General features: G+C 46.8%; 1 protein-coding gene across 1 annotated transcript in view; it reads right to left on the bottom strand.

Annotated features, from left to right (window-relative positions):
• The window catches only part of LOC130491436 (autism susceptibility gene 2 protein), a 44,855-nt gene extending 21,880 nt beyond the window's left edge, over positions 1-22,975 (bottom strand). Inside the window, exons 1-6 of the mRNA XM_056865175.1 lie at positions 22,806-22,975; positions 20,474-20,727; positions 17,340-17,560; positions 12,494-12,538; positions 5,739-5,834; positions 3,267-3,338 (exon numbers count right to left, since the gene is read on the bottom strand). Of these exons, the coding sequence (XP_056721153.1) occupies positions 3,267-3,338; positions 5,739-5,834; positions 12,494-12,538; positions 17,340-17,560; positions 20,474-20,567 (528 nt within the window). The 5' untranslated portion in view covers positions 20,568-20,727; positions 22,806-22,975. The remainder of the gene's footprint in view (positions 1-3,266; positions 3,339-5,738; positions 5,835-12,493; positions 12,539-17,339; positions 17,561-20,473; positions 20,728-22,805) is intronic.
• Between the last annotated feature and the right edge of the window lie 281 nt (positions 22,976-23,256).

Here is a 23,256-nt window from a genome sequence, read left to right as displayed (position 1 = left end):
GGAAGAAAGGCAGGGCATAAATGAGGTAAATAAATTTAAAAATGTGAACTTTATGGATAGCCAGCCTGTTGTAGTGGTTTGAGAGGGGCAGCCTAGTCCAAAGGGGGGAATAGATACGTGACGGCCAGGAATGGCGCCGCCGCGCCTCCTCCTAAGAAGCTTCCCGGTTGGAAAAAAAAGGAAATTTAAAAGGCATTTTAAAACAAAACCTGTGAAACTCATCCATTGGGTTTTCACGGGGCTACGCCGGTTATTTTGCTGGCATAGCTCCACTGCAGTGTAAAGGGGCGTTCCTGGGCCAAAAGGGGTTTGGAGGCTGACTAACAACAGCTCCGCCCCTGGGAACACCCAGGGAATCCCCCCCCCCCGGATTCCGGCGTGGCCTCTTACGCCGGGGCAACACTGAATGTTTGCCTTTCCCCCCCTTTGAGTCAATGCGGTATATAAGTTAAAGAGTTGACCTAGGGCCTGGGGAGACCCAGGTTCAAATCCCCACTCGCCCCAGTCTCTTTCTTTTAGCCTACTCTACTTCACTTGTTGAGAGGACAAAATGGAGGAGGAGGAGAAGAAAATGGTGTGTACCACTTTTGAGCTCTTTAGAATAAGGGAGGTCTAAATAAAAGTTGGGATATAAGAACATAAGAAAGGCCCTGCTGGATCAGACCAAGGCCCATCAAGTCCAGCAGTCTGTTCACACAGTGGCCAACCAGGGGCCTCTAGGAAGCCACTAACAAGACGACTGCAGCAGCACCATCCTGCCTGTGTTCCACCGCACCCAAAATAATAGGCATGCTCCTCTGATACTAGAAAGAATAGGTATGCAGCATGACTAGTATCCATTCTAACTAACAGCCATGAATACCCCTCTCCTCCATGAATATGTCCACTTCCCTCTTAAAGCCCTCCAAGCTGGCAGCCATCACCACATCCTGGGGCAGGGAGTTCCACAATTTAACTATGCGTTGTGTGAAAAAATACTTCCTTTTATCTGTTTTGAATCTCTCACCCTCCAGCTTTAGCAGATGACCCCGTGTTCTAGTATTATGGGAGAGGGAGAAAAACGTCTCCCTGTCCACTCTCTCCAAACCATGCATAATTTTATAGACCTCTATCATGTCTCCCCTCAGCCGCCTTCTTTCCAAGCTAAACAGCCCTAAGCGTCTTAACCGCTCTCCATAGGACAGTTGCTCTAGTCCCCTAATCATTTTGGTTGCTCTTTTCTGCACCTTCTCACATACAGGCAGACCTGTGGCTTCCTCCTTCCCGAGAAGAGCTTTCCTTCTTCCTGGCTGGCTTGGGCCCAGGCCTGGTCTTAGGTTTACAAAGACTAAAGCAAAGTCACAAAGGGCGTGCCCATATCCCCTCATCAATCAATATCAAATCAGATGAAGCTACCACTTCCAGTCTGTAAATATTAAGAGCAGATGAGATGAGGCAGGCAAGTCCACCTCTTGGCCTCTCTCCTTTCTCACCCTTTTGGGCCTCTCTTGAAAAAATAATATATCCTGGAAAGCTTATGGGATTACTTGACCAAGTCTCCTGTATTAATATAATGTCAAATGTAGACAAAAAAGAATTAAGCTCAGGAAAAAGGCATTTTGAGTTCCAACCAGCCATATTCCATCTTACTATTCTTATACTGTTATGGGGATATTGCCATTGACTTCCAGATGTATCATTTTCAATTGGGCTGGCTGAAAAAGCAACACTGGGGTTTGCTGATCGTATCTGAATTTTGGGATCAAGGGTGGAGTGGGGCTGATAAGATGGAGGATGAAATATCTTGGGTATATCCCCACACCCTTAACTTCTGCCTGACCTGTCTGTCTTGCTACAGAAGTCCAAAGCTTTGTTGTTCAGGGGGAAAAAGAAAAGAAAAATGCTAATGATAAAGTGTGCGCGTTAAGCAATCCAGAGGTCTTGAAGCTCTTCTAAGGGGCACCAATCAATAGCACCAGGATGATGGAGGATCAATACAACTGAACAGATTAAACGCACACTAATCATCAGCATGAACCTCAATCCATGTGAAGACGCTCAGGGACAGAGGTTAATTGTTTTGTTCCTTTGGTTGGATATGGCAAGAAGGGATGGAAGGAAAAGCTTTTTTACTACTACTACTACTACTACTACTACTACTACTACTACTACTACTACTACTACTACTACTACTACTACTACTACATTTATACCCTGCCCTCCCCAGTGAACTGGGTTCAAGAGTGGCTGACAGCAGATAAGTATACAATAATATAAATATAAGCTAAAACAATTCTAAAACAATCTAAACATCACTAATTAAAAAAACCCTCTTCCGATGGCACTCAGACTACCTTGGCGATAAGGCAGCTGTACAATTGTGCCTACCATTGATCTCACTCTGTTTGTTCAGGACCAGATAGGATGGAGACGCGGACAGACGCGGGGATAAGGAAAACTCAACCGGGAAAAGGGGGGGAGGGAAGAAGGGCCAAAGGCGGGAGGAGAATAAAAAGGAAAAGGGGTAAGAGGGTAAGGAAGCCAGCTCTAGATGTACACGTGAACACATGAAGTTGCCTTATACTGAATCAGACCCTTGGTCCATCAAGGCCAGTATTGTGTACTCAGACCGGCAGCAGCTCTCCAGGGTCTCAGGCTGAGGTCTTCCACATCACCAACTTGCCTAGTCCCTTTAACTGGAGATGCCGGGGATTGAACCTGGGACCTTCTGCATGCCAAGCAGATGCTCTAATGCTGAACCACAGCCCCGCCCCAGATCGGTGTAATACCGTCGTTGCCTTTAACCATAAGCCTGGCAGAACACCTCCATCTTATACAGCACAACAGGCTCCAAATGTGTTCTTGGGTCTCATGACCCATTGCTGTTCACAAGGAATCAAAGCAGATGATTGATTGCCATCAGAAGCAATAACCGTAGTTAGGGCTGGAAAGTGCAACGGGCTGCCTTAGACTGAATCAGACCATTCATCCATCTAGGCCCATGATTATCCACTTTGATTGGCGGAGGTCCTCTAGGGTCTGAGGCAGAGACCTCCTCTAGCCCTGCTCCTTGGCACATCCATTAACGGGAGATGCCGGAGACAGGCAGGTGCGTGACAGAACAGGTGGGATCTATGCCCACTGATTTATACACTCCAGACTTCGCCTTACGCAAGAGGCCTACATGGAAAGGAAGAGGCTAAGGAAACCTACACGCCTCCATCTCATTAGAAGGCATTGGCCAAAGGGCATTTCATTTTCAGAGGTCATAATCTTTCGAGACTTACCCGGGGATCTTTCTGCAGAAGCGTATGTGGGACAGCTCCAGGTCTTGCTGCGACATCGATAGGATTAGACGTCTACAAATGATATATTTTTTAAAACAATCAGCTCTGCATATGCATGCCCAAACATTAAAAGTTTTGCAATAAGCAATTTAAAAAACAAACAAACACACAGTCAGGGTTTTTCTTTTGGGGGGATGTGTGTGACATACCAAATATACTGCCAAAAGCAGAACTGCATACCCAAACACACAGGATTTATGCCAACACCTTGGGCTCAAAGTGTGGATTCATCTTGGTGTAAGATGTACCCACTGGTCCAACTGTCTTGGTCACGTCTATATTACACTAAGGTGAAGCCCCCATCTGAGGATGTGGATGGCTCCCAGAGACAAGGCCTGGTTGGTGGTAGCACCCCCTTCCCTGGAATGACTCCCCTGCATAGATTTGCCTGTTATCTAGCCTGTACAGGCAACAGGTAAAATGCTTCTTTTTCTCAGATTCCTGACAGAGGCTTGTGTGTTGCAGCAGCTAGAGTGTCAGACTGAGAGCCAGAAGAGCCAGGTTCAGATCCCCACTTTGCCACGAATTTGCACATATTGTGCTTTCGAGCAAGTCTATTGGCGCCATTTTCCCAACAGCATCTGCTCACTTCATGCCTCTGGGCGCTTTCACACGTGCTAAATAATGCACTTTCGATCCACTTTGCAGCTGGATTTTACGATCCACTTTGCAGCTGGATTTTACTATGTGAAATGGCAAAATCCACTTGCAAACGATCGTTAAAGTGCATTGCAAGTGGAATGAAAGTGCATTATTTGGCATGTGTGAAAGCGCCCATTTTGGTAATTCTTGCTCTTATTTCAAACTTTTTCATTATTATTACAATACATTTTTTTAGACATAATGCTATCACACCCTTAATGGTCTACAGTGTAGTGTAAATATAATTTTTATATGCCCTGGGAAACGAAAAAATTTGTGCGGCTCGCTTTATATCTCTGAGGGATGCTTGTGCTTTGTTCTTAGCCTCTGACTCGTTTCTGCTGGGGAACTGTATTGGATGTTCACAGCTAAGTGTGGGAAAACTGAAAACAAGTCACTTGTGGTTCCTCCTGTTCCCATGTAGTTAAATAAATTACATAATTATTTTTTTATTTCCTTACTTCATTTATACCCTGCTTTTCTCCCCAGTGTGGACCCAAAGTAGCTTACATCATTCTCCTCTCCTCCATGTTATCCTCACAACAACCTTGTGAGGTAGGTGAGGCTGAATGTGTGTGACTGGCCCAAGGTCACCCAGCAAGCCTCCATGGCAAAGTGGAGGTTCACACTTGGGTCTCTCAGATCGTAGTATAACACTCTTACCACTACACCACCCTGGTTTACAGTTCTCCCCCCTTACTGACCGACAGATCAACACCACCTCCAATATATCTCAGCAAAGGGCCGTTCAGAGACACTATTTTCTTTTTAAAAAAAAAAAAAAGAGTTAATAAAAACATTTAACATAAGAAACATTGTCACCTGGCACCTAAAACTTAAAAGAATAAGCATTAGGCAAATCTCTGCAGAAAATTCCAGAACCATGATGCCACCACTGAAAAGGCCCTGTTTTTGGTCGCCACCCAACTTGCTTCAGAAGGGACAGGTAACAATGATCAGGTCCTTAGACACAGTTCCTAGGAGAACAGGTTGTGCAAACTGGTCCAGGCTGTTCACGATAAACAAATCTGAGGGAGATCTGGGAATACTTTTTGAATACTTCAGGTTGTGAGGGGTTGGGCTTTGGGAAAGGAATGCACCTCAATGCTGCTCTTTCCCAGCTGTCTCTTCTCCCTCTCTGTCTCTTTCAACGCATGTTTTCAAATTCACAGGTGGGAGGGAGGCAGGCACAAAACTAGAACCACAAGACCCCCGCTTTCCCCAAAGGACGGGTGATGCAATCAAGAAAACGCCAAAAACCATCACTTGAGAAACAGAGTCCTATACAACGTTGAAACAATACAATGGATTTTGCCCAAGCAGATTCTTAATAGCCTGATTAACGTAGATCCGAGGGCCTTTGCTAACGAAGCACAATCTACATATTTAAGAATCTCGAGTTGTCTGGCAGGTTCACTTAGAGATTGGACAAACTGAGCTAAGCATGACTATTTCAAACAGTAAATTAAAAAGACAGAGAGAGAGAGAGAGACTGAAGATCTAGTAAAAAAAATAACAGAAAGCATAAGACTGGAATTATCTTCAATTCCTATCAAACTTGCAGGAAAATCTGAGAGCGTGTGCCTCTGCAAAAGAAGGGAAGGGTCTCAGAAATGCCCTGCCCTCCTTTTCAGTCCCAGCTTGGATGGGTATCTCCCAAGAGCCCTCAAAAGCAAGTGGCGCGTGCTTGGTCTACACTGCCCCACAGGAGATTCCCGCCTGTCAAGTCCACCGTGCCCCCTCGCGACACGCTACGTCGTCTCCGTTTACCTTGGGTTGAAACGCTCCCTGCAGCGAGCCAAAAGGACCGGTCGGAGGAATCATGGGAGGGATTCCTGACACAGCTGGAGGGTAGGAGTGGAACAACTGTTAGAAAGGAAGGGAGAAAGCTAATTAAGGACCCCAGATTCTTTATAAACACAGATGTTGCCATTGCAGTTGAGAGGCGGAGACAAAGGTAATCACCACTCCACTCATGCGGCAGTTATTACTTGATGACCTGAGGGATGCAAAGTCATTGTGCGCCACTGAGGCTTATCAGCACTGGCCCAAAAGTGGGCAAACTAGGGGCTGGTAAGTCTAGCGGCAGCACTGAGACACCACAAAGAGACCTCTGTTTGCTCGTGATGAGAACAAACCAGGAAGCCTTCCCTGCACTCCCGCCCAACTCCCCTCTTACACAGTACAAAGACTGAAGGCTTCCTAGTTTGGAACAAACTGCGGTTTGTCGTGATGTTTGAACTGGGCGAACCTACAAATAGGAGAACTCTAATAGTGTCCTCCTAGCCCCGTGGCGCAGAGTGGTAAGCTGCAGTACTGCTGTCAAAAGCTCTGCTCACGACCGGAGTTCGATCCCGACGGAAGTTGGTTTCAGGTAGCCGGCTCAAGGTTGACTCAGCCTTCCATCCTTCCGAGGTCGGTCAAATGAGTACCCAGCTTGCTGGCGGTAAAGTGTAGACGACTGGGGAAGGCAATGGCAAACCACCCCTGCCTAGTAAACATCAGAATGTGACTTCACCCCATGAGTTAGTAACGACCCAGTGCTTGCACAGGGGACTACCTTTACCTTTTAAGCAGAGTCACACCATTCAAAGCCCACTGACGTCAATGGGCTTAGAAGGATGTAAGTCCTTTGTGGGAGAGTACATTCCTCTGGTGCTAAGAGCTTCTATTTACACAAGTCCAGAATCTTTCAAGGACACCTCTAGCGCCAGAGGAATACACTCTTTAGAGAATCATAGAGTTGGGAGGGACCACCAGGGTCATCTAATCTCCTGCACAATGCAGGAAATTCATAACTACCTCAGCCCCACACCCCCAGTGACCCACAATCCATGCCCAGAAGATGGCCAAGGTGCCCTCCCAAGATCTGCCTAAGGTCATAGAATCAGCATTGCTGACAGATGGCCATGTAGCCTTTTCTTTAAAAAACCTCCAGGGAAGGAGAGCTTACCACCTCCCGAAGAAGCCTGTTCCACCGAGGAACAGCTCTAACAGTTAGAAAATTCTTCGTAATGTCTAGACAGAAACTTTTTTGATTTAATTTCAACCCGTTGGTTCTGGTCTGACTTGTCCCTGTCCCACTTGGCAATGGAGGACCACCTCCACAATGGACCAACCAGCAGAAGCAAAGCACAGGGCCCGAGCCCAGGTTGGCAGGTAAACAAAAACAGAACACAATTGGGTCATTTGGTCCAATTCAGACATCAAGACAAACCACACTTTGCCCCATACCAGGATGTCATCGGTCTCAAAGAAGGGGGAACAGCATATCAAGTCGAGAGCTCCCGGCTGCCTCCTTGTCACAAACAAGGCAGCTTCACGACATCTGCATGCAGTCTTTGAAAGGAACGAGATGATGGATATATTCATCACATACAAAGAGACGGGATGAAAAGGTGGACACGTGAAGAGAAGAGCTTTACGTAAGAGCAAAGAGGCAGAGAGAGGATTCTGCATGGGCCAACACAGTGATGGTGTTTAAGGAAGAAGACAGCTTAGTAACATAGAAAAGGATGAAAAAGCACTGAGCAAACATGATCACACACCCCGTTACATTGGATGGATTGGTTAATGGTGAGTGATGAACGGTTATTTTAGGACTTAAAAGCTTAGCAATCAATGCCTGCAAACCTAAAGACACTTTCCTGGGAGCAAGCCTCATTGAATTATATGATACATCTAAGCACTCGCTTAGGACTGCTCCCAAAGAGACAGTGAATTTTCCTTTGACGCAGATGCCGTTTGTAAGGGGGAAGACAAAAAAACAGGGTTGGATGCAGCCAGCTTTTTAACATAGCCTCACCCAATTCCTCTCCATTTCACAGCCCCTGTCCCACTTGAGCTTTTTTACAGGCAGGTTCCATGATCGCCATCATGGTCAAAAGGGACCCTTGCCTCCCTTTTTTAGCAGCAGAAAAGCTGATTGAATACAACCTAAAGAATTTTGTTTTGAAATGAGATTCGGATGCATTTACTATTTAAGTGAGACAGTAGTGAGATCCGGGATTTCCCCACCCCAAACAGAATCAGGAGTTTATGAGATCGAAAGAAGGAATTTCTGTAGGAATTCAAAGTATGCGCAGTCCCTACAGCATAGCAGCACCATACTGAATTTGTAAGGCGACACACTCTTGCTGAGTGGGGAATCAAACCTAGTTCTCCAGATTAGAGACCACCACTCTTAACCACTACATCACGCTGTAGGGGAGGGGGGGAATCCACATTTATATTTTGGTTCTTTGAGTGTATGTGTACTTCAGCTGTATGGTTGTTAATTTTTCTAGCAGGCCAGGGACCTCGGCAGATTCCCCATTGTGCTGACCTCAGCTAGCAAATCTGTAGAGTCACGTGTCATGGTGTTACTCTGCTCTCAAAAATGCGGTTCTCTCTCATTGTCTCTTATAATGTCCTCAAGCATCCTCGGGTGCTTTGGCAGTTTTAAAAGCGGTTTGGATTGCCACCTGGCTCAGGCTCCCTCCCCCCTCCCGCCCCCTTCATAGCTCATTAGCATTTTTAATTCTATTTCATTCCAACACAAACTTCCAGTGGTGCAGAAAAACATTTCCCAGATGAGCTGTGAATGAAACGAAAGACTTTCAAGAAGCCATTAGCCAGGGGAAAGTCTTGGCTTGCAATCTTCTGTAAAATGCACAATATGCATGTCTCAAAAGGCTCCAGCACCTTTTGATTCTCTGCAATTGTGTGTGTGTGTAAAGTGCCATCAAATCGCAGCTAGGGTTGCCAACCTAGAGTGGTAAACCGCAGTACTGCAGTCCAAGCTCTGCTCACGACCTGAGTTCGATCCCGAAGGAAGTCGGTTTTAGGTAGCCGGCTCGAGGTTGACTCAGCCTTCCATCCCTCCAAGGTCGGTAAATCAAGTACCCAGCTTGCTGGTAAAGGGAAGATGACTAGGGAAGGCACTGGCAAACCACCCTGTAAACATAGTCTGCCTAGTAAATGTCGGGATGTGACGTCACCCCATGGGTCAGGAATGACCCGGTGCTTGCACAGAGGACCTTTACCTTTATTTGGTATTTTAATATGCTGATAAATATATTTTAACCTGTCCATTTTAGAATATCTTATTTTATTCTCTCTCTTTTTATTTAATGTTATAATGTTATATATGTAGCTGTATTGTTTTATAATTCTGTGCTGGCCATTGGTTGTAACAACAATAAACAGCTAGTGACTTTTGGCCTGTCATTCTCTCTCAACCTAACTTACTTCACAGCAAGGTGGCCAGGATTCTGCTGCCTCCCCCAGGAGCTTTTGGGGGTATGGCATGGTGATGTCACAATGTCCAATTATGTCCCCAGAACTTGCTCTAGGAATCCCCCAAATCTCTATAGAGTTGGAAAATTCCTAGAGTGTCACTGCAATGCCCCTGCTGGATGTGCAACCGGAAGGGACATCACAGCAATACCACTTTCCCCCTCATTTTGTTTCCCCTGCTCCACCGAGCAGCAGTGGAAGCCCAGTGCCCAAGGGGATGGAACGTCTCTTACTATAGCAGGAGAGCTGATATGCCTACTTCACAGGGTTGTTGTGAGGATAAAAGGGCAGGAGAAGAGAATGACACTGCTCTGAGCTCCTTGGAGGAATGGTGGATTTGTTTAAAAAATGGGACATTGGAAATTTTTGTAATGGGATCTCCAGATGCGTTTTGGTTCTAAGAGCAGCTCAAGAAGAGGGGAATATTATGGAGGGTTAACTTTTTCAGCACAGCTGAAAAGAATCTCTGAATTACAGACTAGAACAACCTGAACATGGCGTTGGCAGTAGAAAAATGACCCAGTGCTCGCTCTTCCTATGTAAGTAGCAACAACTGGGCAGCCAAAACAAAGAAATCTTCCTTACATTTGACTAGAATCACCACTGGGTTATTTTGCCCCCCTCTACTCATTCGCAAACACCAAACATAAAGCCAAGCATCCTGCTAGTTTCCCAAGATCAGAATGGGGATGCCCCTGCAAGTCGGGTGAATCTACAGCACATGTCTTTTTCAGGTGCTCGTTCTATCAGGAAGTCCGATACAAGCTAATTTCCCCTCTCCTTAATCTAATAAAGGGCAGCTCCGAGGAAGGGAGACTGAGGAGTCTCCTATGGGAAGGATCAGACCAGGGGGTGAAGCGAGTAGCTAAATTCTGTGCCGCAATATATAAGCCCCGTCAGACAAAACTGGGGCTTGGTCACTTAACTTAAAATAGGAATGTTTTATTAATTTGAGGTCTGTTTAAATTATATAAACTGTTTATGAATTGTATATCCTACAGTTTCAGTTCCTGTATACTCTCCAATTTTAATTGGATATGAATGTTTTAATGGCATTTAACTGATATGAATGTTTTAATGGCATTTGCCGTATTAATAAATGAATCTGAATCCTGTTAGTTTCCAATTAATATGGACCTAGCCCCAGCCCTCCGAACACGAGATCGGTATCTCACGTTAGAGTGCTAGTGCCTAAATAAAAGCTTGTCTCAATAATATCCCTGACAATTGTTTTAAAAAGCAAATGGTATGTTGCCAGCAAATTTAGACACTTTCTTTTTGCTTTGGACCATTAAGTAAGATCCATCAGTTAATAATGTGTTTTTAATAGCACTGCTGTTTGAATTTCAGGGGGTTGATTCTGTAGCTTTCAGTCTAACTTAACCGTTGAAAGAGAAGAAAATTGTCAGGTTGCATACGTTTGAAGTTCTCAAAAGATTAAGCCACAATCAATCTGACAAGACTCCTCCATATATTGACGCATTGTCGGATATTGTGTGAAAGATGAAGTAACCATTTGCAACTAGTTGCAAAACTACTACTATAGGGCAGGGGTTTGCAATCTATGGTGCAGAGCTGAATGTGGCTAAGCATAGAACACAATATGGCTCTTTAGAAAGAAAATGAAATCTTTACATTAAGGTCTACTGGAGGCTAGGGTTGCCAACCCCCAGGTGGTGGCTGGAGATTCCCACTATTACAACTGATCTCCAGGCAACAGAGATCCCGTCACCTAGAGAACTTGGCCGCTTTGAAAGGTGAACTCTATGGCATTATACCCCACTGAAGTCCCTCCCCTCCCCAAACCCTTCCTCTCAGTACCAGAACATGGGGTCATCTGCTGAAGCTGGAGGGTGAGAGATTCAAAACTGATAAAAAGAAGTATTTAACACAATGCATAGTTAAATGGTGGAACTCCCTGCCCCAGGATGTGGTGATGGCTGCTAACTTGGAAGACTTTAAGAGGGGAGGGGACATGTTCATGGAGGAGAGGGGTATTCATGGCTACTAGTTGAAATGGATGCTAGCCATGATGCATACCTATTCTCTCCAGGATCAGAGGAGCAGGCCTATTATAGGAGGTGCTGTGAAACACAGTGCTTCTGCAGTTGTCTTGTTTGTGGGCTTCCTAGAGGTACCTGGTTGGCCACTGTGTGAACAGACTGCTGGACTTGATGGGCCTTGGTCTGATCCAGCAGGGCTTTTCTTATGTTCTTAACCCTGCCTTCCTCGGGCTCCACCCACCAAATCTCCAGGTATTTCCCAACCCAGAACTGGCAACCCAACTGAAGCAGTAGGATACTAGAAGAACCAGCCCATGAAAGGAATGCAAGCAAAGATTTTTAGGGAGCTAAAGGAGGATGGTGTGCGTGTCCCAACACCGGCGTCCGTGCCACTCTGGGCAGCATAAGTGGCATGGGTGCCGGCGAAGGGGGCCCGGACACCGGCGTAGGCCCTTCCTCACCTCCTATAGACATTTGCCATTTCAGCTTAGGAATGGACCGGCCCAGGAACACCCAGGAACGACCCCTGGGAGGAAGGCACACAGAGGTCAGGACGCCAGCATGAGGCTGTGCCAGCATCCCTGGGCTACGCTGCTGCGGCAGCGCCAGGAGGATGTTGTGCGCGTCCCAACACCAGCATCCGTGCCACTCTGGGCGCCGTAAGTGGCATGGGCACCGATGCAGGGGGCCCGGATGCCGGTGCAGGCCCTTTCTCATCTCCTATGGACTTTTGCCCTTTCAGCTCAGGAATGGTCTGACATTCACAGAGGACTTCAAATTTAGACTTTCTGTAATTTTTCAAACCCTCTTTTGGGTCCCTCCCCCATTTTTCCAATACACCAGGAGCCTGAAAAAATAGAAGCAGCCCAGGCCTTTCTCGACCTCTGAAAGGCCCTGGTCCTCAGTGGGGCAGTCAATGATAGGACATTTTGGAGGCCGTTAATTCATAATGTTGCTGTAAGTTGGAAGGGATTTAATGGCATATAACACACATCATTTCAGACCAAAAAGGAGATTTTGATTTGGAAAACAAACAAATTAAAAAAAAAAAAGACAACACTGCGGTGTTTAACAGGAAGCCAAAAGCAATTGAAAACATGCAATGGACATGTTAGAAAGATGCACAGAAGGGAATGGGAATAAATATGGGATGGTCTGCCATTGACTGAGAGGTGTTCCTAGCCCCGTTGCAGAAAAAAAAAAGCTTTCATTAAAAACATTTTAAGGCAGTAAGAAGAAACTCACACTGTGTCGGTAGAAGGGGTCAACTTTTGTTGGGTATTTGTCAAACTGTAAAAAGGATCAAAAAGCACAAACTCATTATTTTGCTCTCTTCTCTTTGGGGCAACATTCCTTTGTTGCCGCTGACGGTCTTTGAAGGCCGCCCATCTAACTTGTGGCAAGCAACGGAAACAGCCGAGAAGGTGGTAAATACATTTCAAAACATGGAACGCTCTGAGATGAGGGGAAGCGGAGAAAAAAAAAGAATTTAAATTGACCAGCATTTGGTGGAAGAATTGGATTAGGCAGGTTGATCTCTGAGTAGTTCTAACAGTTCCAGCACTGCAGGTGAATGCAGGGGAGTGGGGGGGGGGGCAATTTGTCAAAGCGAATTCATTAAAGATTTCAAAAGCTTTTAACCCTCCTATTGAAGTGCTCCCCCCATTCCCGTAGAGTCCAATGAGCAATGAGGGCAAGGAGGTTGGTTGGAGCTTACAGCTTGCTTTATTGGCCCAGAAGTCATAACTGGGTGAGCCAGGATCCAGACAAACAGCTCCGCGGTCCTGTCGCCCCGAAGCAGGGCAAATGCAAGAGGTTTTATAGACATTTGACATTCCAATACAACAATGACACATTTTCTTAACATCCGATGTTAGCTTGTCAATGCAACGTCATTAGTTTCTACAGTGCCTGCGTGAGCCTTGCTACATTAATGAATGGAGCCTATCTTATTGAGCAGTTCAGAGTGTTCCCTTGCAGGGTGAAGCGAAAGTATCAAAAAGGAGAAATAGGTAAGAGGGAGGCTGTTGGGGCGTTCCCTTATGTGAGAGGAAAGACTCCAGCCTTTGAAATGTGTGTGTGCCTACGTGCTTGGTGCTAAAGGAAAGGGGGGGCGCCACTGGGAAGTGGCTTCTGCCAGCTAAGAGCTTTTGCATGCATGCTTGTCTGTATGTCATACCTGTGATGCAGGTATGATTACTTAGGCACAACACTATCAACAAAACTATTGCCAAGGTGGGAATACTGTCTGTTTTGACACTAAAAACCAAAAGCCAAAACTTATAAACCACAGCCACCCCACTAAAAAACAACAACCCACTGGCATTGCCCCTTGCCAGAGAGGCAGCAGCAAGGAATGCTGATGGACCACTGAGCCTGCCTCAGAAATAAACCACCAGCTAACAGAGATGAAGTACTATTAGTGTACGTTCTCTCTCGACCAGCAGTGGTAACCAACCTGGCGCCTGCACCCAGGCCTGGATTAATCATTAAGCAAAATAAGCACGTGTTTAGGGCGTCAAGGGAAGGGGGGCACAGAAATTTTCCATTGGCCGATTTACCATGGACCGTATGGTTAGGGTTGCCAACCTCCAGGTACTAGCTGGAGATTACCTGCTATTACAATTGATCTCCAGCCGATAGAGATCAGTTCCCCTGGAGAAAACGGCCACTTTGGCAATAGGACTCTATGGCACTGAAGTCCCTCCCCAAACCCCACCCTCCTCAGGCTCCGCCCCACAAACCTCTTGCCTGTGGTGACCTGGCAATTCTACACAAGGTGCAAAATTGCAAATGGTGCAGCTGAACCAGGGTCCACAATAGTGTTTTGCCAGTAGGAGAAAACTTTTCAAACATAAATAAAGTGGAAGTATACAAAAATAAACATTATTTTCCATCTTATTGTAAGTTTTGTTTCATTTCAAAAAATAAAAGTTTATTTGATGGTTTATTATCGTTTATATTTTGAAGTACATATATATGGGGTCACCAAAATCTTCTAAGTGCTTAGGGCCTCTAGAGGTCTTAATCCGGCCCTGCCTGCACCTTGAACACGTTAAATTCCAAATTGTTTTCAAAGGCAGGTCCACGTGGAGCCTGTTCCAGGCGGAAAAAGTTTGGGAGACATCTTGCCTTTTATTTATGCTACGTTAGTAAAGCCAAAAGTACATGAAAAGTCTTGTGGCACTAGGCTTACCAGGTCCCTCTTCTTCTTCAGCAGGAGGTTTTTGGAGTGGAGGTGGGTTTTTTTCCCCGCAAGCTCCCAGAAGTTCTGCATTGCAAAGGGCCGGTTTCCACCCAAACTCCCAGTTTGAGTGGTAAAGGCCTGTTGCGATGCGGCACTTCCGGGTGTAAAACGCACCACAAGGGGCCGTTTTCCACTCAAATGGCCCCTTGTGATGCGTTTTACACCTGGAACAGGTCGCAACAGGCCTTTACCACTCTAACTGGGAGTTTGAGTGGAAGCCAGCTCTTTGCAATGCAGCACTTCCAGATGTGAACCGGAAGTGACCTGTCCCTGCCTGCACAGATTGCCCGCCAACCCTCAGCTGGTCAGCGTGCGGCCAGGTGGATTGGCGGGGGTTTGCCCACCGCCACCTGGCACTTGGCAACCCAATGTGGCACCTGAAAGACTAACCAATTGATAATGGCTTCAGCTTTTACGAGCCAGGGTCCCTAGCTGATAGAACGGGTTAGTTTTTAAAGTCCCACAAAAGCCTTCTGTTATTTCGCCTGCAGCAGACCAACAGTGCAATCCTAAACAGAGTTCAACCCTTCGAGGTCCATTGACCTCAATAAGCTTAGAAGAAGGCAGTCACTCTGTTTAGGGCAGCATCGTAAGACAGCTGGAACTAGTGAAGCAGCTGGTATGAGTGGACTGAACTCATGGAGATCCATCTTCCAGGTTCACCAACAAAACAACTGCGAAAGAAACCCACACAATGTTGAGGCATGAGTTGTTTATCAAATGTTGGCTTCCAGGCTCATTTTCAGCAAATGTAGCAACGTGTACAGCCAAAATGTCACTAAAGGACACACAACACAGTCTCTGATATGGAAGCCAACCGTTCCCATGGAATCCTGAAAATCTCACCGTTAAAAAAAAAAATCAAGACCCTAGGTCTCATGATTGCCGAAAAGAAAAGGGGAAGTACCTACCCAAGGGTGTTCAGGTGTACCTGGTCTGTCTCATTTACCACTAGGCAGCTTTCACACATCCTGAATAATGCACTTTCAATCCACTTTCAATCCACTTTAGGGATCATTTGCAAGTGGATTTTGCTGTTTCACACAGTAAAATCCAGATGCAAAGTGCATTGAAAGTGCATTATCCAGGATGTTTGAAAGCGCCCCTGGTCTCGTTCACAGGCTGCCATGAATGCATGTATCTGTTTGTAAGTAACAGCAACACTGCATTCACTTGACAAAGGAAACCAGGGACCATGACCTGGCTAAATATTAGGTTTAAATCACGTATACATACGTGGCACGTCACATGAGAATCACTCGACACATGTATGAAGAAAAATCAAATGTACACGGCGCATAGATTGCACATGTGTTCATTGTAACTTTTGAACAGGGCTACTGCCCACGATCATCCCATATCTCCCTCTATGCTTCTGTATATATTGCCTCCTCAGGCTTATATATGAACGTACGAAGCAGACTTCTATAGAGTCAGACTGCTGGGTAATCTGGCTCAATATTATCTACTCTGACTGACACTTTGGCTGGGGAACGGTCCCAGCACCAGCTGCCCAAGATCTTTCTCACTGGAGGTGCTAGAGATTGGACATGAAGACAACTGCATGTCAAGCCAATGCTCAGGACGCCACTCGTTCCAGGACAGCAAGTTTCCAAAATGTGGAACACCGACAGAGGATTGAGTTGAAGATCAGGCCTACATAATTCTGTTCTAATTAAGGCAGACACAAAAGTTTGGGCCTTCTGGAAACAAGGGGAACAAGTGGTTTTAACAGATATCTTGCTAAAGGACAAAGGGATTCAGACTTGGTATAAATACTCATAACATAAACACATAAGAGGAGCCTGGCTGGATCAGACCAATGGTCCATCGAGTCCTGCATCCTATTTCATTACAGTGGCCAACCAGTTAGCCCCGAGGGCCAGCCAAAAGGGCATAGAGGCCAAGGCCTTCCCCTGAGATTGTCTCTTCGCCCGGGTAGTCAGAAGTTGAGTGCCTCTGAATACGCAGCAGCAGAATATTCACTGTAGGCCTGCATCACTTCAAAATTCAAGAAGTAATCCTATGGGGTTGAGAAGCTGCCTTATACGGCGTCAGACCCCCTATCCTAATACACTCTAGGAATAACTGGCGGTAACTCTACGAGTTTTCCAACAGAAGTGCTGCTCCCTAAGATCCTTGTAAATGGACATGCCGGGGACTGACCTGGCACCGTGAGGCATAGCAATGCATAAGATTAGCAGTGCAGCTGTTTCTCGCAGTGCCATCTCAAGCAGACTTACACCCTTCTAAGACCACTGACATCTCTGCTTAAAACAGCACTATCACTTAGAGAATTACTCTCTACTACACTTCATCTTCACCACTGTCTTCGGCTGCAGGGAGAACTGCAGCTAACAGGGCAACATAGATCTGTGACATGAGAGGGCAACAGGGTACCTACCAACTGGTCCTATATAGCGAGCACAGGATGGTTTCAATCTACTGCCCTCTTTTGCTTATCCTGTGCCTTTTGTGTACAGATTTCTGTGTTTAAAAAAATCCCTCAATGCTTTTGGAAAGGTAGTGTGTCAAGCAGAAAGTAGCATTCTCCCTGATGTGCTAGCTTTCCATGAGCAATGCCCTTCTTCAACAAAAGTGGCCTAAAGGGGAGCAATGTAAACATGGGAGTCCCCCTGCCTGCAATTCCAAGAGGAACCTTCCAGGAGGACCGTACCACATGCCTTTTTTTTCTGGCTCTCGGTCACGATGGCAGAAGGGTACTTCCTCCCAGCACTCCTTCTTCCCCCAAACATCATCACTAATAATGGATCGTTGTTATAACTTTGTAACAAAAGAGAGTTGCGCTCTACTTATCCTCACATTTCTGCCTGGGGTACGCACCATGGGAGGTGCTGGCGTCGGCATGATGGCGGTCGGCGGGATGGCGTGGGGGAAAGGCGTGAAGGTGTGCTGGTGAGTGTGTTGGTGGGTGTGCTGGTGTTGGTGCTGATGCTGGTGGAACTCCGTCCTCAAGTAGGGCGGCGGGCCCAGCGAGGCGCCCCGGTCGGCGCTCTGGGACGCCAGAAATCTCGTGTTCAGCTCCTGGCGTAGGAGGTCTTGCTCTGAAAAGCAAAGAGGGCAGCGTCAGTTCGCAGCTTTCCCATCCGGGCTCTGCTCAGCCTTCCCACAGCATCACCCAGCCTACCATTTAATTCAAGTATTGATTTCATCAAAAAAGACGTCTTCCCCAGCTTTCCATCCTGGGGAACCATACAGCGGCTGTCACAGCTAATGTTAAAACCATGTTTGTAAAGTGAGGTCAAGTCGCAGCTGACTTATGGCAACCCAGTAGGGTTTTCATAAGAATATAAGAAAAGCCATGCTGGATCAGACCAAGGCCCATCAAGTCCAGCAGTCTGTTCACACAGTGGCCAACCAGGTGCCTCTAGGAAGCCCACAAACAAGACAGCTGAAGCAGCACCATCCTGCCTGTGTTCCACAGCACCTAATATAATAGGCATGCTCATCTGACCCTGGAGAGAACAGGTATGCATCATGACTAGTATCCATTTTGACTAGCAGCCATGAATACCCCTCTCCTCCATGAACATGTCCATTCCCCTTTTAAAGCCTTCCAAGTTGGCAGCCATCACCACATCCTGGAGCAGGGAGTTCCACAATTTAACTATGCGTTGTGTGAAGAAATACTTCCTTTTATCAGTTTTAAATCTCTCACCCTCCAGCTTCAAGGCAAGAGACTAACAGAGTTGGTTTGCCATTGCCTGCCTCTGCATAGCAACCCTGGCATTCCTCAGCAGTCTCCCATCCAAGTACTAACCAGGGCCGTCCCTGCTTAGCTTCTGAGATCTGATGAGATTAGGCTAGCCGGGGCCATCCAGGCCAGGGTGTTAAAATCATAATGAAGCAAATTTTAAAAATATTGAACAACAGCAACCCCTCTCCCCATAACAGAAAGGTAGCATATCAAGAAACAGGTCGGGCAAAACATTTCTTCCTGGTGTGCTAATATTTTGCTTCCAGGGAGTTTTTGAATGGAGAGGAAGAGCCATGTGGTATCCTCCACCTGCATACCACAGTAACCCTGTTCACGGGTTACACTGAATGCATACATAATCTTTGTATAGTGTACACTTAAGGGTTTTTTTATACGTGCGTCAAATAATTCTCATGCTACATTCAACACACGTACAGCTAAACAGGTAGGGTTGCCATTTCCGGGTTGGTAAATACCTGGAGGTTTTGGGGGCGGAGCCTGATGAGGGAGGGGTTTGGGGAGGGGAGGGACTTCAATGCCATAAAATCCACCTTCCAAAGCAGCTGTTTTCTCCAGGTGAACTGATCTCTATTGGCTGGAGATCAGTCATAATCCAGGAGATCTCCAGCTAGCACCTGGAGGTTGGCAACCCTATAAACAGGTGATACACACCCCACATTTCTCCAGGTGCTGGTCCCCAGGTTCATTTGTAAAGAGAAATGTGAGTTGGCTCTTCCTTATAAACAGATATATGCATTCTTTGTAAATTGTGAACAGGGCTAGTGGTACTGTCTATTCTAACACCTCAAGTTTCTACCATCTCATTCTGGCACAAACACAGACCGTGGTTCACTTTCAAACCATGCCCAAAAAAGGATTAAATTAAAAAAGCTCTTTCTGAAGGAGGAAAACATGGTTACTAAACCATACTACTCGGGGAATTCCAATGCTGTTATGAGATGCAAAGAAAGGATGCACATTAAATATTTTTTAATGGAAAATGTGATGCTGCCTTGTACAAAGGCCGCCAATCATTTTGCTTCATACAGTCTAATCTGGGGGTGCCAAAAATAAGGCCCGCAGGCCGGATCTGGCCCCTGGACAGCTTTTATCCGGCCCGCAAGCCAGCCACCACCACCCCACTCTTGATCTGGGCTGGTGAGGCATGGCCTGGCTCAACCAAGTGACATTTATGTCATATCCGGCTCTCGTAACTACTGAATGACACCCCTGGTCTAATCCAATGGGGGAGCATGGTCCTTCCCCTCCCTCCTACCTAAGCCTTTAACTGGAAATGCCAGGGACTGAGCCAATCTTTGTGTTCTGCCACTATGCCACACCCTTTCCTTCAAGGTGAACATACGAAGTTGCCTTAAGTTGGGCCATGCCCCTGAACCGCCTAATTCAGGTCTGTCTAGTCTGATCGGCTCTCCAAGGTCACATGCTGAGAAAGGTCTAACTCATCCCTCCAGGGTGCTGTAGTGGTTAAAAGCGGTGGTTGGAGTCTGATCCAGAGAACCGGGTTTGATTCCCCACGCCTCCACATGAGCGGCGGAGGCTAATCTGGTGAACTGGATTTGTTTCCCCACTCCTACACACATGAAGCCAGCTGGGTGACCTTGGGCTAGTCACACTCTCTCAGCCCCACCTACCTCACAGGGTTGTCTGTTGTTGGGAGGGGAAGGGGAGGCGATTGTAAGCCGGCTTGATTCTCCCTTAAGTGGTAGAGCAAGTCGGCATATAAAAAACAACTCTTCTACGTCTTCTTTTAACATGTGTTAGAAAAGAGCAAGAGTCCAGTAGCACCTTAAAGACTAGCAAAAATATTTTCTGGCAGGGTATGAGCTTTCGTGAGCCACAGCTCACTTCTTCAGTAATTTAAGGTCTTTAAGGTGCTACTGGACTCTTGCTCTTTTCTACTACTGCAGACAGACTAACACGGCTACCCACTGTGAATTTTCTTTTAACATGTGAACCTTTTGAATAAACAGTGCCAGGGATCGAAGCTGAGACGATGCACTCTTCTACCGAGCCATAGCCTCATATCCAAAACACGTGCAGCAAGATTTATTTGGGAACATCACATTTTGGTTACCCTGAAAAACCATCTTCCTTCCACTGTTGTGTTTCCCTTCCTCTCCCCCACGCCAGTTTCTTTCCTTCCATTCCTCCCCTTCCTCCGTCAGTGAGCCGGAGTGCGTCAGTCTTTGGACCCCGTAATACAGGGTCTTTCCCTGCTGGGATGCCTCGGAATACTTACCGGAGTAAGTGCTCCCGGCGGGATGACCTGGAACTTGCAACGTCCCCGACGTCAGAGGAGGAGGCGGGGGCAATGCCGTGGGAGGGGCAAACATATTGGGGTGATGGGAGTGGGCGGGAGGTTGGAGGGCGGGTGGAAAAGTATGAAGAGGGCTGTGGTTCGGAAGAGAGAGGGGGAAGGGGGACGCCGAGGGGGGGTGGCCGATATGGGCAGGAGGGGGCTGAGTCTTGGCAGGTGTGCTGCTTCTGCTGCTGCTGTTCGCGGAAACACAAAAAAAAGGGGGGGGAGAAGAAACATTAAGAGGGACACAACCCCTTGGAGGGGCCCGGCCCCCTCAAGAACCAACCCAGAACTCAGCGAGCCCACAGTGGTACACAGACCCTTGCAGTGCAGTCTCTCCACCTTGTTCACAGGCTGTGCAAAGCCCCATAACCCAGTGGCAATTTTAAAGGCAGAGTTCAGAGAAGCAAACCCAAAATGCCATTTTCTGTGGAGTCGTATTGTTGGTCCATCTAGCTTACCACTGTCTACTCTTATTGACAGCGACTCTCAAAGGCAGCAATACTCACTCAGTACACACATGAACACACAAAGCTAAGTTATACTGAATCAGACCCTTGGTCCATCAAAGTCAGTATTGTCTACTCAGACCGGCAGTGGCTCTCCAGGGTCTCAGGCTGAGGTCTCTCCAATCACCTACTTGCCTAGTCCCTTTAACTCGAATTGCCGGGGATTGAACCTGGGACCTTCTGCATGCCAAGCAGATGCTCTACCACTGAGCTACGGCCCCTCCCCAATATACACATGAACACATGAATCTGCCTCATACTGAATCAGACCCTTGGCCCATCAAAGTCAGTACTGTCTACTCAGACAGGGAGCGGCTCTCCAGGGTCTCAGGCTGAGGTCTCTCCCATCACCTGCTTGCCTAGTCCCTTTAACTGGAAATGCCAGGGATTGAACCTGGGAACTTCTGCATGCCTAGCAGATGCTCTACCACTGAGCCACGGCCCCTGTGCAAGCAACTGGGTCATTACTGACCCATAGGGTGACGTCACATCCCAACGTTTACTAGGCAGACTATGTTTACGGGGTGGTTTGCCATTGCCTTCCCCAGTCGTCTACACTTTACCCCCAGCAAGCTGGGTACTCATTTTACCATCCTCGGAAGGCTCAGTCAACCTTGAGCTGCCTACCTGAAACTGATTTCCATTGGGATTGAACTCAGATTGCAAGCAGAGCTTTTGACTGCAGTACTGCAGTTTACCACTCTGCGCCACAGGGCTCCTTACTGCCTTTTTTCTGTATACTAATCTTCCTGTTGACTCTTGGGTGATCCCATTTCTGTTGGGTGATGCTGACCCAGAAATAACCAAATGTGTCGTGAAATATCTGGTAATAATAGTTTCCTTAAAGGCACGACAAAGCTAAACTATTGTGAACAAGTGATATTATTATTGCAGTTATTGTTATGCCCATAAAGTAACTCATTTATTGTTGATTGCTATTTTAATTTTAAAGTGTTTTAAGTATTTTAAGAATTTAAAGCTATTGCTCTTGTACTTTTTAATAATCTATTGTACTTTTTAATAATCTATAATGTTAAAATTATCTTATCTTATGCATGTTGTGCTCAAGACCTTTAGTCAGATGAGCTTGAAATAAAAGGAAAGGACTGTATATTAATTTTGTATGAGACCTACTCGAATTCTATGTAGTGTGTGTGTGTTAAGTGCCACAAAGTCGCTTCCGACTCATGGCGACCCTATGAATCAATGTCCTCCAAAACGTCCTATCTTTGACATTCCTTGCTCAGGTCTTGTAAATTGTGGGTCGTGGCTTCCTTTACAAAGACAATCCATCTCTTGTTGGGTCTTCCTCTTTTCCTGATGCACTTAGCTTTTCCTATGTAGTAAAAAGGTAAAGGTCCCCTGTGCAAGCACCGGGTCATTCCTGACCCATGGGGTGACGTCACATCCCGACATTTCCTAGGCAGACTTTGTTTACGGGGTGGTTTGCCAGTGCATTCCCCAGTCATCTTCCCTTTACCCCCAGCAAGCTGGGTACTCATTTTACCGACCTCAGAAGGATGGAAGGCTGAGTCAACCTTGAGCCGGCTACCTGAAACCCACTTCCATCGGGATCGAACTCAGGTCGTGAGCAGAGCTTGGACTGCAGTACTGCAGCTTACCACTCTGCGCCATGGGGCTCCTTTCCTATGTAGTACAAGTATATAATAAACATATATATATATATATTTTAAAATCCTGCCTTAGACCGTACAGCTGGTATAGAAAAATAAAAATAAAAAATGCACCGCAAATGGCCTCACCTCAAACTGTTGAGGCTTAAGCTGCTGCTGTTGTACGCCGACAACTGTTGGGACAGAGTCCTTGAAGGAGGACGTAAGTGCGTGGATGGCAGGTTCGGGTGAGCCGGCTGTCCGGGAGAGGAAGGCCGTGGCGGGCGTTGGATTTGGGACGGAGGGGCTGTGGAGAGTTGGGTTTCTTCTGAGGGGGTAACCGGCTGTGGGGCTGCCAATGGCGAAGAACAAGGAGGCTCCGTCTGCTGGACCGCTGCGGGGCTCGGTGAATGCGCCTTGGGCTGTACGTCCGAACGAGGTGGGATCGTTGGCTGGGAGATCTGAGGGCAAAGGTCTTTAGGCACGGTGGGGTCACACGACGGGTCTTTACTGGCGTCCTGGCTTTTCTCTTGACTCCTTTCTAGTCCCGATATTTTGGGGACCGCCAACGTCCTGCCATCGTGGTCCTCATTTTCCGTTA

This window comes from Euleptes europaea, chromosome 19, assembly GCF_029931775.1.
Source record: "Euleptes europaea isolate rEulEur1 chromosome 19, rEulEur1.hap1, whole genome shotgun sequence".
Lineage (NCBI taxonomy): Eukaryota > Metazoa > Chordata > Lepidosauria > Squamata > Sphaerodactylidae > Euleptes > Euleptes europaea.
The sequence above is the reverse complement of the archived record's forward strand: the minus strand, read 5'-3'. Positions and strand labels throughout refer to the sequence as shown.